The sequence below is a fragment of the Delphinapterus leucas genome, chromosome 12 (assembly GCF_059928025.1).
Source record: "Delphinapterus leucas isolate spDelLeu-1000000601 "Yukka" chromosome 12, BTC_Dleu_Yukka2, whole genome shotgun sequence".
Taxonomy (NCBI): domain Eukaryota; kingdom Metazoa; phylum Chordata; class Mammalia; order Artiodactyla; family Monodontidae; genus Delphinapterus; species Delphinapterus leucas.
This window is the reverse complement of record NC_143140.1, coordinates 87,358,997-87,376,175: the sequence shown is the minus strand read 5'-3', so window position 1 is coordinate 87,376,175 and position 17,179 is coordinate 87,358,997. Positions and strand designations below refer to the sequence as shown.

At 39.2% G+C, this 17,179-nt stretch overlaps 1 protein-coding gene across 5 annotated transcripts in view; it reads left to right on the top strand.

Annotated features, from left to right (window-relative positions):
• Nucleotides 1–17,179, top strand: part of SERAC1 (serine active site containing 1) — an 84,628-nt gene that overhangs the window by 17,967 nt on the left and 49,482 nt on the right. For 4 of the 5 annotated variants that reach the window (XM_022560288.2, XM_022560297.2, XM_089922196.1 and 1 more), the window contains one exon: nt 16,686–16,784. In XM_022560288.2, coding sequence (XP_022415996.1) covers nt 16,694–16,784 — 91 coding nt within the window. In that variant the 5' untranslated portion in view covers nt 16,686–16,693. Of the gene's footprint in view, nt 1–9,499; nt 16,785–17,179 lie in introns of those variants that run through there. The other variant, XM_089922195.1, reaches the window with a different exon arrangement.

The following is a 17,179-nucleotide window of genomic DNA, read 5'->3' as shown; positions in this document are numbered from 1 at the left end:
CTACATATAAGTGATAACATGCAGTATTTGTCTTTCTGTGTCTGATTTATTTCACTAAGCATAATACCCTCCAGGTCCATCCATGTTGTTGCAAATGGCAAAATTTCATCCTTTTTTTTTTTTTTTTTTTTTTGCGGTACGTGGGCCTCTCACTGTTGCGGCCTCTCCCGTTGCGGAGCACAGGCCCCAGACACGCAGTCTCAGCGACCATGGCCCACGGGCCCAGCCGCTCCACGGCATGTGGGACCCTCCCAGACCGGGGCATGAACCCGCGTCCCCTGCATCAGCAGGCGGACTCCCAACCACTGGGCCACCAGGGAAGTCCAAAATTTCATCCTTTTTTAAGGCTGAATATTATTCCATTGTATATATACCACATCTTCTTTATCCATTCATCTGTTGATGGACACTTAGGTTGCTTCTATATCTTGGCTATTGTAAACAATGCTGCTATGAACATTGGGGTGCATGTATCTTTTTGAATTAGCATTTTAGTTTTATTTGGATATATACCCAGGAGTGTAATTGATGGATCATATGATAGTTCTGTTCTTAGGTTTTTACAAAAAATTATTTATTTATTTATTTATTCATTTGATTGCACCAGGTCTTAGTTGCAGCAGGCAGTCTCCTTAGTTGCTGCTCACCAGCTCCTTAGGTGCGGCCCGTGTGCTCCTTAGTTGCGGCAGATGGGCTTCTTAGTTGTGGCATGCATGTGGGATCTAGTTCCCTGACCAGGGATCGAAACCGATCCCCCTGTATTGGGAGCATGGAGTCTTAACCACTGCACCACCAGGGAAGCCCCTGTTTTAGTTTTTGAGCAACCTCCCAACTGTTTCGACAGTAGGTGCACCAATCTACATTCTCACCAACAGTGTATGAGGGTTCCCTTTTCTCCACTTCCTTGCCAGCATTTATTATTTGTGTTCTTATTCTGACAGATGTGAGGTGATATCTCATTGTGGTTTTTATTTACATTTCTCTCATAATTAGTGATGTTGAGAATTTTTTTATGTGCCTGTTGGCCATCTGTGTATCTCCTATGGAAGAAATGTCTATTCATGTCTTCTGCATTCTTTATTTGGGTGTTTTAAAATGTTGAGCTGTATGAGCTGTCTGTATTTTTTGGATATTAACCGCTTATAGGTCATATTATTTGCAAATATTTTCTTCCATTTGGTAGGTTGTCTTTTCATTTTGTTGATGTTTTCCTTTGCTGTGCAAAAGCTTTTATGTTTAATCAGGTCCCGGTTGTTTGTTTTTGCTTTTGTTTCCTTTGCCTTAGGGGACAGATTAAAAAAAAATATTGCTACAATTTATGTCAAAGAGTATTCCATCAGTGTTTTCTTCTACGGGTTTTATGGTTTCAAGTCTTACATTTAGGTCTTTAATCCATTTGGGGTTTATTTTTGTATATGATGTTAGAAAATGTTCTAATTTCATTCATTTACATGTAGTTGTCCAGTTTTCTCAGTGCCAATTATTGAAGAGACTGTCTTTTCCCCATTGTATATTCTTGCCTCTTTGGCCATAGATTATTTGACCGTAAGTATGTGGGTTTATTTCTGGGCTCTGTATTCTGTTCAGTTGATCTATGTCTCTTTTGTGCCAGTACCATACTGCTTTGATTACTGTAGCTTTGTAGTATAGTCTGAAGTCAGGGATATGATTCCTCCAGCTCTGTTTTTCTTTCTCAAGATTGTTTTGGCTATTTGGGGTCTTTTTTGTTTCTATACAATTTTTAAATTATTTGATCTAGTTCTGTGAAAAATGCCATTTGTATTTTGATAGGGATTTGATTGAATTTGTAGATTGCCTTGGGTAGTATGGTCATTTTAACAATATTAATTATTCCAATCCATGAATATGGTATATCTTTCCATCTGTTTATGTCATCTTATGTTTCTTTCATTAGTGTCTTATAGTTTTCTGAGTACAGGTCTTTTCCCTCAGGTTTATTCCTAGGTTTTAAATTCTTTTTGATGCTATTGTAAATGGGATTGTCTCCTTAATATCTCTTTCTGACAGTTCATTGTTAGTGGATAGAAATGCAACAGATTTGTGTATATTAATTTTGTATCCTGTAGCTTTATTGAATTCATTAATGAGCTCTAGTAGGCATCTTAGTAATTTCTATGTCTGAAGCGTCATGTTATCTGTAAACAGTGACAGTTTTACTTCTTCCCTTTTAATTTCGATTCCCTTTATTTCTTTTTCTTATCTCTTTTTTGTGGCTAGGACTTCCAAAACTATGTTGAATAAAAGTGGAGAGAGCAGGCATCCTTGTCTTGTTCCTGATCTTAGAGGAAATGTTGAGATATGTTCCCTCTATACCCACTTTCTGGAGAGTTTTTTTTTTTAATCATAAATAGATGTTGCATTTTGTCAGAAGCTTTTTCTGCATCTATTGAGGTGATCATATCGTTTTTATTCTTCAGTTTGTTAATGTGATGTATCACATTGATTGATTTGTGGGTATTGAAAAATCCTTGCCTCCCTGGGATAAATGCCACTTGATCATGGTATATGATCTTTTCAATGTACTGTTGGATTCGGTTTCCTAATATTTTGTTGAGAATTTTTGCATCTGTGTTCATCGGTGATATTGGTCTGTAACATTATTTTGTGATATCTTTGTTTGGTTTTGGTATCAGGGTGATGCTGGCCTTGTAGCATGAGTTGGGAAACATTCCTTCCTCTGCAGTTTTTTGCAATAGTTTGAAAGGGTAGGTGTTAACTCTTCTCTAAATGTTTGGTAGAATTCACCTGTGAAGCTATCTGGTTGTGGACTTTTGTTCATTGAGAGGTTTTTTTTAAAATTACTGATTCAGTTTCATTACTGGTAATTGGTCTGTCCATATTTTCTATTTCTTCCCGGTTCAATCTTGGGAGATTGTACATTACTAGGAATTTGTCTCTTTCTTCTAGGTTGTCCATTTTATTGACATATAGTTGTGCATAGTAGCCTCTTATGATCCTTTGTATTTCTGCGGTGTCAGTTGTAGCGTCTGATTTCTAATTTTATTGATTTGGACCCTCTTTTTTTCTTGACGAGTCTAGCTAAAGGTTTATTGATTTTGTTTAGCTTTTCTAAGAACCAGCTCTTCATTTCATTGATCTTTTCTATTGTTTTCTTAGTCTGTATTTCATTTAAATATGCTCTGATCTTTATGATTTCTTTCCTTCTACTAATTTTGGGTTTTGTTTGTTCTTCTTATTCTAGTTCCTTTAGGTGTAAGGTTAGGTTGTTTATTTGTTTTCTTTCTTGTTTCCTGTGGTAATCTTGTATTGCTATAAACTTCCCTCTTAGAATTGCTTTTGCTGCGTCTCATGGATTTTGGATCATTGTGTTTTTGTTTTCATTAGCCTCCAGGTATTTTTCTGATTTCCTCTTTGATTCCTTCAGCGATCCATTGGTTGTTTAGTAGCGTATTGTTTAACCTCCACACATTTGTGGAGGTTTTATGCAGTTTTTTTCTTGTAGTTGATTTTTTTTCTTTTAATAAATTTATTTAGTTATTTATTTTTGGCTGTGTTGGGTCTTTGTTGCTGCATGCAGGATTTTTCTAGTTGTGGAGAGCGGGGGCTACTTTCATTGAGGTGCGTGGGCTTTTTCTAATTGTGGCGAGCAGGGGCTGCTCTTCATTGAGGTGCACGGGTGTCTGATTCCAGTGGCTTTTCTTGTTGTGGAGCATGGGCTCTAGGCGTGCGGGCTTCAGTAGTTGTAGCTTGTGTGGGCTCTAGAGCGCAGGCTCAGTAGTTGTGGCACACGGGCTTAGTTGCTCTGTGGCATGTGGGATCTTCCCGGACCAGGGCTTGAACCTGTGTTCCCTGCGTTGGCAGGCGTATTCTTAACCACTGCACCACCAGGGAAGTCCCTTGTAGTTGATTTCTAGTCTCATAGAGTTGTGGTCAGAAAAGGTGCTTGATCTTTTTAAAAATTCACTGAAGCTTGTTTTCTGGCCTGGCCTGTGATCTATCCTTGTGAATGTTCCATGTATACTTGGAAAGAATGTGCATTCTTCTGCTTTTGGATGGTATGTTTTATATATGTATATATAGTCCATCTGGTGTAATGTGTCATTTCAGGCCAGTATTTCCTTATTGATTTTCTGTCTGGATGATCTCTCTATTGATGGAAGTGGGGTGTTGAAGTCCCCTACTATTATTACTGTTGATTTCTCCCTTTACGTCTGTTAATATTTGCTTTATGTATGTAAATGCTCCTATGTTGGGTGCATATATATTTATAATTGTTAAATGTTCTTGGATTGATTCCCTTATTCATTATGTAATGTCCTTCTTTGTCTCCTGTAACAGTCTTTGTTTTAAAGTCTATTTTGTCTCATTTAAATATCATTACCCTGGCTTTCTTTTCTTTCCATTTGCATGGAATACCTTTTTCTATCCCCTCACTTTCAGTCTTTGCATGTCTTTAGATCTGCCATGAGTCTCTTGTAGGCAACATATATACAGGTCTTGTTTTTGAATCCACTCATCCACTCTGTGTCTTTTGATGGGACCACTTAGTTCACTTACATTTTAAGTAATTATTGATATGTATGTCTTTATTGCCGTTTTGGTAATTGTTTTTAGCTTTTTTTTTGTAGTTGTTTTTTGTTCCTTTCTTATTCTCTTCTTGTTATTTGATGACTGTCTTTAGTGTTTTGCTTGGATTCCTTTCTCTTTTTGTGTGTGTGTATCATAGATTTTTGGTTTGTTGTTATCATGTGGTTTATGTATAACAATCTATATATAATGTGTGATTGTTTCAAGTTGCTGATCTCTTCATTTCAAGAGATGTGCCTATGATTAAGCACAGGGCTCGAACCCGTGTCCCCTGCATTGGCAGGCAGATTCTTAACCACTGCGCCACCAGGGAAGTCCAGGGAAGGGGTTTTAAAGGCAAGGTGAGGGAGGGGGCCCTGGGGAATGTGATTAGCTTGTGCACAATTTTCTGTTTGGTAGGAGGTGAGGTGACCAGGTGACACCCCAGGGCTTAATCATAGGCCCCTGTGCCTATGATTACTGTTTTTGACATCATATTTTACATCCAATTGTTTTGTGTATCCCTTAGCTGCTTATTGTGGATACAGATGATTTTACTACTTTTGTCTTTTAACCTTTCTATAGCTTTTTGTGTGTGGATGATCTGCTGCCTTTACTGTATATTTGTCTATACCAATGAGCTTTTTCCTTTCGTAATTTTAATGTTTCTAGTTGTGGAGTTTTCTTTTTTGCTTAGAGAAGCCACTTTAACATTTTTTGTAAAGCTGGTTTATATTTTCTGGTTATTATATTATATTATATTTCTCCTGCCTCTGTGGGAGATTCTCCAAGATCAGCAAGTAGGTCTGACCCAGGCTCCCTTCAAATTACTGCTTCTGCCCTGGGTCCCAGAGGGCATGAGATTTTGTATGTGCTGTTTAAGTGTGTGTTACTGAACCAAACTTGGGTCCACTCACCACACATACAGCGAACCTAGTCTGCTGGCCCAGGTTGTGGTGACAGAAAGTACAGCATTTATTGTGAGATACCAAGAAAGTAGTACAGGCGCCTCTAATGGTCAGAAGACCCTAACTCCGTGATGGCTTTCAGGGAAGCCATTAAAAAAAAAGTTATTTTTAATTAATTAACTGATTAATTAATTAATTTCTGGCTGTGTTGGGTCTTTGTTGTGCATGGGCTTTCTCTAGTTGCGGCGAGCAGGGGCTACTCTTCAGTGTAATGCGTGGGCTTCTCATTGCAGTGGCTTCTCTTATTGTGGAGCACAGGCTCTAGACATGTGGGCTTCAGTAGTTGTGGCATGTGGGCTGAGTGGTTGTGGTGCACAGGCTTAGTTGCTCCATGGCATGTGAGATCTTCCTGCACCAGGGCTTGAACCCGTGTCCCCTGCATTGGTAGGCAGATTCCTAACCACTGTGCCACGAGGGAAGTCCAGGGAAGGGGTTTTAAAGGCAAGGTGAGGGAGGTGGCCCTGGGAAATGTGATCAGCTTGTGCACAATTATCTGTTTGGTAGGTGGTGAGGTGACCAGGTGATGCCCCAGGGCTTAACATTAAAATTTCTTTTTCTTAGCTTGCCATATCCTTCTCTTACAATAACATTTCTGTAAGAAAAATGAGAGAATGACTGTCAGAAAGAGAACAGCCTTCTCTTTAATGTAATAAAAATTTCCCACGGACTGGAAAAGAAGAAAACCAACCGATGATTCCTGAACAGTGTTTGCATGGTCTCTTGTTCGTTGCACTATTCTCTTTTCTCCCTTGTCTACCATTATCTGTACTCAGTGGAATTCTTTAGCACTCTCTTGCAAGACCTGCTGGACTAGTTCAGATATTTCCTCCAATCCAGCTGTCCTCAACTTACACAGTAGAGTGGGGGGTGGGGGAGTTAGTTCCAGTTCCTGTACATATAGTCACCTACATCAGTGTTACCATACATTTATTTTTTTACATTACAGTTTCCTGACTGTACCATAATTGCACCAAATTCCTGTGTCATTCATACTAAAGGTGTTATTGTTACAACACCCATCAGATAGAACGCCTGTCTCATTACTGACTCTTTCTCAGCGGAACGTTCCTTTTCCCATATACCATATGTTAACTTTTTTTTTTTTTGCGGTACGCGGGCCTCTCACTGTTGTGGCCTCTCCCGTTGCGGAGCACAGGCTCCGGAGGCGCAGGCTCAGCGGCCATGGCTCACGGGCCCAGCCGCTCTGCGGCATGTGGGATCCTCCCGGACCGCGGCACGAACCCGTGTCCCCTGCATTGGCAGACAGACTCTCAACCACTGCGCCACCAGGGAAGCCCACCATATGTTATCTTGTATGGGGGTCTTTCTTGTAGGCCAAGTCAGAGTGGTCTCTGAGTCCCACTGGGTTTGAGGGCAGAACCAAATGTTGCTTTTCAAAGTGCAGCTCAACATGGAGACTTGCGTCCAAACGTGGGGCACAGCTTCATTATTCACCAGGGCCCAGTGGCTTCCCATAGGCAGTATGTGCTGTCTCTGGAAAATGTTCCTGTCCCCTTTGCCTACCAGTTGTACTACCTGATATAGCCCCTTTTTATTAATCCGGGGAGCTGAGGCCGTCAAGGCGCAGTGGTGTAACTTACAGTTACTGCTCAAAAGATCCCATCGCCCAGGGTGGGGCCGTAGGTTTTCCAAAGCTTGGCTTTCTGGCTTTCTGCACCCCAGTATAGTGGACCATTGCTTACGTGCCACTTTGGCTTCCAGTTGGATCAGCATGCTCAACAAGCTTTGCTGGGGGTTTACATAGGCCTGTTCCCAGAGGAGGTACTTGGCCTTTTCGCCATTATTTTCTAGGTCTAAATGCGAGTGTGAGAGAAGTGGGTACTTCAGTTCCAGAGTAGTGTAATTATACTGAAGGAGTAAAGTAACTTTATCTTGAGAAGGAGTCGGAACTAGCCTCCAGGATCAAACAAAGGCAGGGTTTTGGTACACAGATAATATGACTTTCCTCCAGCAATAGAAAAATTACAGTCCTTACCTTAATGTAAGGAGCCATCCCCTTTGCTTCTTACTGTTTCTTCTAAAGAGGACTTCAAGATCTGTTAATGGCTTTCAGCAGCAGTTTTCTCCTTTATTGTGGTGATGGGCAAGAGGGATCGCCCCTTCACTTGGGAGTGTATCCAAAGCTTAACATCTTCAAGTTTGACAGAAGAGTTAGTTACTAGCAAAGCCTGATAAGGCCCCACCCACTGGGATTGTGGTTGGTTTTCTGGGAGTACTTCTTTCCAGGTTTTTCAAAGCTCCCTGTTCCCCAGGTTTTATCTGATGATGGGGGAAATCTGTAGGGTACTTCATCCTGTTATTGGCAAATCTATGAATAGCATTCAAAACTAATTCCAGTGTTTGTACATACCTCATAGTATCTAATTCTTTTACTTCTGATCAGAAATTTGTCTGCCTAGCAACTCAGAATAGAGGAATGGTCTCTTGTACAGTATCTCATAAGGACTCAATTGGAGTCTGCTTCTAGGGGCCACCCTGATTCTAAACAGTGCAAGTGACAATATTTTGTCCCATGTTAAATCAGTTTTTTGACAGATTTTGTCTACAGTCCTTTCAAAGTATAATTCCTCTTCTCCATTTTCCCAGTTGACTGGGATCTCCAGGATGCATGTAAATTCCATTTTATTCCAGGTTGCTCTGAAACCCCTTGTGTACTACTGTCAACAAAAGCTCATCTGTTGTCACTCTGAATTGAGCTGGAGAGTCCAAACCTGGGAATTATTTCTTTAAGTAAGGACTTCATTCCCTCAGAAGCCCTTTCTGTCTGACACAGGAGTGCTTTCACTCGGCCTGTAAAAGTGTCTACCATTACCATTAGATAATGAAAGTTTCCTTTAGTCTTGGGCATAACCATGAAATCTACCTGCCAGTCTTTCCCTGGGCTTCCCCCCTCACCACCCCCCACCTCCTGAATTCCATATGAGGGGGAGGAGGCCTATTTCTGGTGTTATTTTTAACACAAGTCAAGTACTTCTGTATAACCCTTTGAACAGTCCTGGACATAATAGGTCCTTGAATAAAATCTTGTATCCATTATAGGGTGGCGTCCCTCCCATAGTGGGTGTTCTGATGGAAAGAGCTAAACAGTTCTTCCATTAAGCTTTCAGGAATCAAAACCTTTACTTGGTTATTAACCAGCCACATTCTGGGTTCCAAATGGGTAGGGTTGAATCCCTTTTTATACAACATAGTTAACAAGCTTGATATAATGGATTTACTAAATTTTGCCCATAACGAAGAGTAAGTTTATATGATACATTTATAAATATTGATTGCAACTAGGTAACAAAGTAAGTCTCCATAATTCCAAAGAAGCTATGTCATGTAGCACAATAAAAAGATAATCTTTAGAAATTTTGTATGTTTAGAGACTAAAAACAAACTAATCCGTGGATTAGAGAAAATCACAGTGGAAGTATCAGGACTTGTGAAATTGAAGTAAAGCAAAACTTAGAGGGGAATTTATGGTCTTAAATGCATTTATGAAACAGCAGGAAATGCTCATAATATGTTAAGTATTACTGAAGAAGTTGCAAAAAGAACAGAGGGAATCCAAAGAAAGAAGAAAATAGTGAAGAGCAGAAATAGAAAAAAAAAACAAAATAAAATAGAGATGCTCAGCAAAAGCAGTAGATGATAAAAATTAATAAATGATTTTTTTCTATTAATAAGCTTTTAGAAGACTGCTCAAGAGTAAAAAAGAAGAGGCACAAATAATGCTAGGAACAAAAAAGGTAGGCAATTTTGGGATAAAAAGATCATAGGAATAGCATGAACAGCTTTATGCTAATGATTTTGAAAACTTAAATGCCCATTTTCTTGAAAAATAGATATTATCAAGACTAATTCAAGAAAAAAGAAAATCTAAACTAGTAATTTAAAAAGTAAGTGACTCTGGGACTTCCCTGGTAGTGCAGTGGTTAAGAATCTGCCTGCTAATGCAAGGGACACGGGTTGGGACACGGGTTTGAACCCTGGTCCGGCAAGATCCCACATGCTGCAGAGCAACTAAACCCGTGCACCACAGCTACTGAGCCTGTGTCCTAGAGCCACGAGCCACAACTACTGAGCCCATGCACCTAGAGCCCATACTCCGCAACAAGAGAAGCCACCACAATGAGAAGCCTGTGCACCACAAGGAAGAGTAGCACCAGCTCGCCGCAACTAGAGAAAGCCTGCGCACAGCAACGAAGACCCAGTGCAGCCATAAACAAACAAACAAATAAATAAATAAAAATAAAAGTAAAAATAAGTGACTAAAAAGAGGCACATTGGGCTTCACTGGTGGCACAGTGGTTGAGAGTCCGCCTGCCGATGCAGGGGACACGGGTTCGTGCCCTGGTCCGGGAAGATCCCACATGCTGCGGAGCGGCTAGGCCCAGGAGTGGCCGCTGAGCCTGCGCGTCCGGAGCCTGTGCTCCGCAACGGGAGAGGCCACAACAGTGAGAGGCCCGCGTACCGCAAAAAAAAAAAAAAAAAAAAAGAGGCACATTAGCAACCAAATGCAATATGTGGACCTTGTTTAGATCCTAATTCTAACAGGCCAATAGTGCATAACAGAAGTTTATGAAATAATTGAAACATTTGTTGGATATTTGATGATACTAAGGAATTTTTTTCAAGGGGGACATAATGATGGTTAATTTTTTTTTAACCATCAGTAACATTCTACAGTATTTACAGGTTATATATTACATGACATTATGGATTTGCTTCAAAATAATTGAGTGTTATGGTGGTGGAAAGTGAATGTGGGTTACAGTATAGATTTCACTGTTCAGTACCATAGCCACTAACCATGTGGGTATTTAAATTAAATTTAATTAAAACTTAAAAGACTGAAATTTCAGTTCCTCAGTCACATTAGCATATTTTCACACTAGTGGTGTATAAATAGGAAATGTCTATCATGCAGAAGTTCTATTGGATAGAGCAGGTATAGATGAAACAAGATTGACCATGTGTTGACAATTTTTGAAGCTGAGTGATGGGGCTGAGTTTATTATTCTGTCTCTATTTGTATACATTTGAAATTTTCCATGAAAGGAAGAAACAAAGAAAAACCATGCATGACCCTTTGTGGAGAAAATTACAAAAGATCTAAAAGAAGAATTGAAGATACACCTTTCATGAATGGAGGCACCCCACATGATACCAGTTCTTTCCAAACTAATCTGTAAATTCAATTCAGTTCCAATAAAAAACCCAATAGCGAGGGCAAACAGCAGAAACAAGGAGAACTACAATCCTGCAGCCTGTGGAACAAACACCACATTCACAGAAAGATAGATAAGATGAAAAGGCAGAGAGCTATGTACCAGATGAAGGAACAAGATGAAATCCCAGAAAAACAACTAAATGAAGTGGAGATAGGCAACCTTCCAGAAAAAGAATTCAGAAAAATGATAGTGAAGATGATCCAGGACCTCGCAAAAAGAATGGAGGCAAAGATAGAGAAGATGCAAGAAATGTTTAACAGAGACCTAGAAGAATTAAAAAACAAACCCACAGCAAACATCATTCTCAATGGTGAAAAACTGAAAGCATTTCCTCTCAGATCAGGAACAAGACAAGGATGTCCACTCTCACAACTGTTATTCAACATAGTTTTGGAAGTTCTAGCCACGGCAATCAGAGAAGAAAAAGAAATAAAAGGAATACAAATTGGAAAAGAAGAAGTAAAACTGTCACTGTTTGCACATGACATGATACTATACATAGAGAATCCTAAAGATGCCACCAGAAAACTACTAAAGCTAATCAGTGAATTTGGTAAAGTTGCAGGATAAAAAATTAATGCACAGATCTTTTGCATTCCTATACACTAATGATGGAAAATCTGAACGAGAAATTAAGGAAACACTTCTTTTTATCATTGCAAGAAAAAGAATAAAATACCTAGGAATAAACCTACCTAGAGAGATAAAAGACCTGTATGCAGAAAACTATAAGACACTGCTGAAAGAAATTAAAGATGATACAAACAGATGGAGAGATATTCCATGTACTTGGATTGGAATAATCAATACTGTGAAAATGACTATACTACCCAAAGCAATCTACAGATTGAATGCAATCCCTATCAAATTACCAATGGCATTTTTTACAGAGCTAGAACAAAAAAATCTTAAAATTTGTATGGCGACACAAAAGACCCTGAATAGCCAAAGCGGTCTTGAGGGAAAAAAACAGAGCTGGAGGAATCAGACTCCCTGACTTCATACTATACTACAAAGCTACAGCAATCAAGACAATATGGTACTGGCACAGAAACAGAAATATAGATCAATGGAACAGGATAGAAAGCCCAGAGATAAACCCACACACCTATGGTCAACTAATCTATGACAAAGGAGGCAAGGATATAGGATGGAGAAAAGACAGTCTGTTCAATAAGTGGTGCTGGGAAAACTGGACAGCTACTGGTAAAAGAATGAAATCAGAACACTCCCTAACACCATACACAAAAATACACTCAAAATGGATTAGAGACCTAAATGTAAGACCGGACACTATAAAATTCTTAGAGGAAAACATAGGAAGAACACTCTTTGACATAAATCACAGCAGGATCTTTTTTGATCCACCTCCTAGAGTAATGGAAATAAAAACAAAAATAAACAAATGGGACCTAATGAAACTTAAAAGCTTTTGCAAAGCAAAGGAAACTACAAACAAGACGAAAAGACAACCCTCAGAATGGGAGAAAATATTTGCAAACCAGTCAACAGACAAAGGATTAATCTCTAAAATATATAAACATCTCATGCAGCTCAATATTAAAAAAAGCAAACAACCCAATCAAAAAATGGACAGAAGACTTAAATAGACATTTCTCCAAAGAAGACATACAGATGGCCAAGAAGCACATGAAAAGCTGCTCAACATCACTAATTATTAGAGAAATGCAAATCAAAACTACAATGAGGTATCACCTCACACCAGTTAGAATGGGCATTATCAGAAAATCTACACATAATAACTGCTGGAGAGGGTGTGGAGAAAGGGGAACCCTCTTGCACTGTTGGTGGGAATGTAAATGGATACAGCCACTATGGAGAACAGTATGGAGGTTCCTTCAAAAACTAAAAATAGAATTACCATGTGACCCAGCAATCCCACTACTGGGCATATACCCAGAGAAAACCACAATTCAAAAAGACACATGCACCCTGATGTTCATTGCAGCGCTATTTACAATAACCAGGTCATTGAAGCAACCTAAATGCCTATCGGCACACGAATGGTTAAAGAAGATGTGGTACATATATACAATGGAATAGTACTCAACCATCAAAAGGCACGAAATTGGGTCATTTGTAGAGACGTGGATGAATCTAGAGACTGTCATACAGAGTGAAGTAAGTCAGAAAGAGAAAAACAACTGTTGTATATTAATGCATATATGTGGAACCTAGAAAAATGGTACAGATGAACCAGTTTGCAGGGCAGAAATTGAGACACAGACGTAGAGAACAAACGTATGGATACCAAGGGGCAAAGTGGCGGGGGGGTGTTGGTGTTGGTGTGATGAATTGGGAGATTGGGATTGACATATAAACACTAATATGTATAAAATGGATAACTAATGAGAACCTGCTGTATAAAAAAACAAGTAAAATAAAATTTAAAAATTAAAAATGTAGGAGAGTGCCAAAAAAAATAATTCCCAAGAGCCAAGATAATCCTGCCAAGAATGGGGGCAGGGGTACTCACTGTAGAACCTATCAAGGCTTATTTTTAAGGTATAATAATTAAGAAAGGTGTTATATTATTGATGCAGGGTTAGACAAATGTGTTAGTGGAACAGAATTCTCCAGAAATGGACCCTAGGTAGATTAGACCTTGGTGTAGGGAAAAGTCATTTCTAATCAATAGGGAAACTATGGTTTAGTAATAAATGGTCTTGGGATATTTGATTTCTAGAGTATGATGATTTGACTTTAGACATCCTGGGTTTTAGGTGTTTGTGGTGCTTCAAGGTGCAAATATGCATTAGGCAGTTGAATATATGTGCTTAGCAGAGAGACTTGAGTTAGTTGTAGAGACTTGGGAATCAAAAGCTTACAGGTAAAGCTTTGTGATGAAAACACTGAAATTATTTAGCACAAGAATATAACATGAGGAAAAAAGAGCACAGGCGGAACCCACTGAAACACTAATATTTAAGGGCTGGGTAGAGGCAGCAGAGACACCTGTAAGCTCAGTAAGAGCAGGGAGTTGTGCTGCTTTATTCACATCTCAGGTGTCCATCCCTGACAGGTGTTAGGTGCTCAATAACTGAGTAACTCTTTGTTGAATGAGTAATGGGATGGAGCAGCCAGTAATAGGGGAATCAAACTAGAAAACCAGGTGTCATAGTAGCTAGAGGAGACAAGGAGGGAGTAGTCAAATGCTTTAGACAAAGACAGTAAGATGGTGACTGAAAAGTGGATTTAGCAGCAAAGATGTCACTGACTGGTGACCTTGGGGAGGGCTGTTTCAGCGCTGGAGGAAGACACACTGGGGAAAGAATCTTAGGAAAGGGAGGTGAGAGAAGTGGCAATAGCTGGAGGGCACTTGGGTAGACTGAGGTTTTACTTTTTTTTTTCCAATTGTTTGTTTTTGTGTTTTGATGGGAGCATATTGGACATCCAGTATTTAGGGGGGAGGAGTAGAAAGAGCTGATAGAGAGGGAGTGTGTGAAAATTAAGAAGAGAAAGACAGATAATGAATCAAGGTCCACATGGAAGGGAAAAAATGATATCTAGAACATAGATGGTACATTTCCCTTTGAAAAAGGGATGAGACCTTTTCCTCAGAAACAGGAAAGAACAGTGCAGATAAAAATCCATTTGGAATCTGGAAAAGGCGATGCAGATAAAGATATGCAAGTCGGCCAGCGTAGATTTCCTGTGATATTAGGAAGCTTAGGCTTGAGGGTGCCTTACTTGCATGGGCCCCTGTGAGTGCTAGGAGTTACTAGGAGTTGTAATGTCTTAGGGAGGGAGGAACACCAGAGTGTAATCCTGAAGTATTTCTATATAAGCATTTCTGACAAATTAGCTAATGAAATCCCAGAAGAAAGGTATCAAAATTTCTAAGACTCCAGTAATTTATTGTGATATCTTTTCTCATTCTGAATCACTTTCATTTTAGTACCTAATTTGATATTTGTGGTTTTGTGGTGTTTTTTTTTTTAAAGGAAACTCCCCTCTCCCCACTATTTGAATAAATGTTGATTCCTTCAATACCTGGATCAATCCCTGCTTGTAGGTATGGGGGCAGAAGTTGAGGGAGTTCAGAGTCGTAATTTTCTGAGTGAAATAAGAGACAAGATCATTTGAAAAGGATGCAGGTAGGGTAGGACGCTTGGCAGAGTATGTGGATATTTAGAGCAGTCATCATGGGGATGAGAAGAAAACTGATTAAGGACAGGCAAAGTCGTTCTGAGAGCACACTCCCAGTTTGCCTTTTGTCCCCCTGCCCCCAATTTTGGCTGTCCAAGTGTAAGAACAGAGAAAACACATGTTTCAGGTTGGGGCTGCAGGATAGTAGAAGGAGGAGGACTCTGGTATGTTGAGGAAGCAGGTAGAGAGAGAGGTTGCAGTGATGCACCCTGGAGTCGAGGCTGGGTGGGGAAGGAGGTACAACCATGGGATGGATGCTCACCCCCGGAAAGCAAGGATGGATGGTTTGTTGAGACTGGAGAGCAGTGAACTGGAAATAGTGAAGATGCTGAGAGAGTTGAAAGAGAGTTAGAGTTAGTTTATTCTGGAAAAAGCTGAAAGAACCAGTGATGTCATTTGAGGAAATCTAGAGGGAAATAAGATGAGGAAGTATATTTCCACTATACTCATTCAGATCCAGGACTTGGTGGGAGGGGAACCTGCTGGCGGGTGGTTTGTTTAAGTTAATACCGTGAAGGTTTTTAGGCCAGAGAAGTAATAGTAAACAATATTCGTATAATGTTTTATAGTTGACCACTTTCATAGTAGATGTTGGGATTGAAGGAAGCAGTATATTTTTGCTCTGCATTTTTGTTTTAGTCAAAAGTTTTCATGTAGTAACTAAAATGAAAATCTATACATAAACTCTTAGTTTACATCGCATTCTGCCTTGGTTTTATAAGCACCTACTTCGTTGCTGTCTTTGTATCATTTTTACCATTATCCTGTGTCTCACAGAGAAGTAGCAGCAACCGTTTAAACAGTGAGAAAATAAGATACAATGACCTTTAAAACAGTGACCTTTACAAGTTTATCTGTTGCCTAAACTAGTTTGCTTAGTCATCAATTGAGGTACTAGAATTACAAGAAAAAATGTTTAAGCTTTTTATTTTGTGTTATTGCTAACAGATTTTCTTACACATGTACACCAAGCAATTTTCCCCTTAATCCCTGTAAAGCTGCCAGAAGTTTTTAATGTATTAAACCAAACACCATTTCTCACATGAGTTCCTCAAGGCATCTTCTTTCTTTTCTCTTATTGCAAAAGAAAAAAGAAGAAAGAAACGTCTCATCCAAAGACAATCTATGATTCTAGAATACTGAGTTGTTCTAGAAACCATTGCATCATATTTAGATCATCTTTACTCAGTTGATGAAATAGTTGAGCAAAAGGATAGTGATTAAATAGTTGGGCAACATCTCTTTCTTTGACAGGATGCCAACAAGTAACGATTACATTTCAAAGATTTTAAACAATGTTGGGTACCCTCTTGAAGGCCTTGGAGAAAAGCTAAACACTTCTGTGGGTCCTAAGTATATCTTCCATTCAGAGCTGCTTTTCATTTCTGTAGGGACTTCAGTCACTAAAGATAAATATATCTATCTATATGCATATATATATTTTTAGAAGGCATTAACATTTTTTGACTCCTATATTGATATTCTGATTAATAATCTCTTTTCCTTTTTCCTACTAATCATTGTTCACAGTTGGACACAGTTTGAAGAATAATCATTGAGGTACTAGCAAAATACTATTCTAATAAGTCTGCTTTAAATTTTTAGGGGAGAAATTTTTTTTCTTTAATTGAAAACTTTTTTTCCAGGTCTTGAAAAATCTAACTCTGTGGGCAGTCTACTGTGATTGTGACGTGTTCTTACAGTTAAGAGAAATGTTTTTAATTACATGCTAAATTAAACGTGTTATAATTGTTCTAAGCACACAGAATGTCCCTGGCTGCTTATTGCGTCATCTGTTGCAGAAGAATGGGAACCTCAACTCCTCCGCCAAAAAGCAACACATATTGGAGAGATGTCAGTGAGTACAGCTTAAACAACAATATCTTCTTGTAGAAACAGTGATAGAATTGTGGTTAACTTTCCAGGGTTGTCCACAAAAACTTATTTAATCCATGATAAATCTTAAAGTTGTTTATGTCTTTTCTGTACTAAAGGTTCACCCCAAATTTGTACGCCCAGAGCCATGCATACTCCTTTTTCTTGGGAATCTTTTCCCTCCCCTATGTTTCCTGTAAGATTCATACTCATCCTTTTAAACTCAAGTGTCACTGCATTCTTTTTCAGCAGCCATTTATTAAGCTTCTGTAAAACATGGTGCCAGGCACATGTATTAGGTTCTGGGAATTCAGTGGTGAACCAGGAAGATGTTTTGCTTGTCCTACAGGAACTTAGGATCTAGCACTAATCTACTGT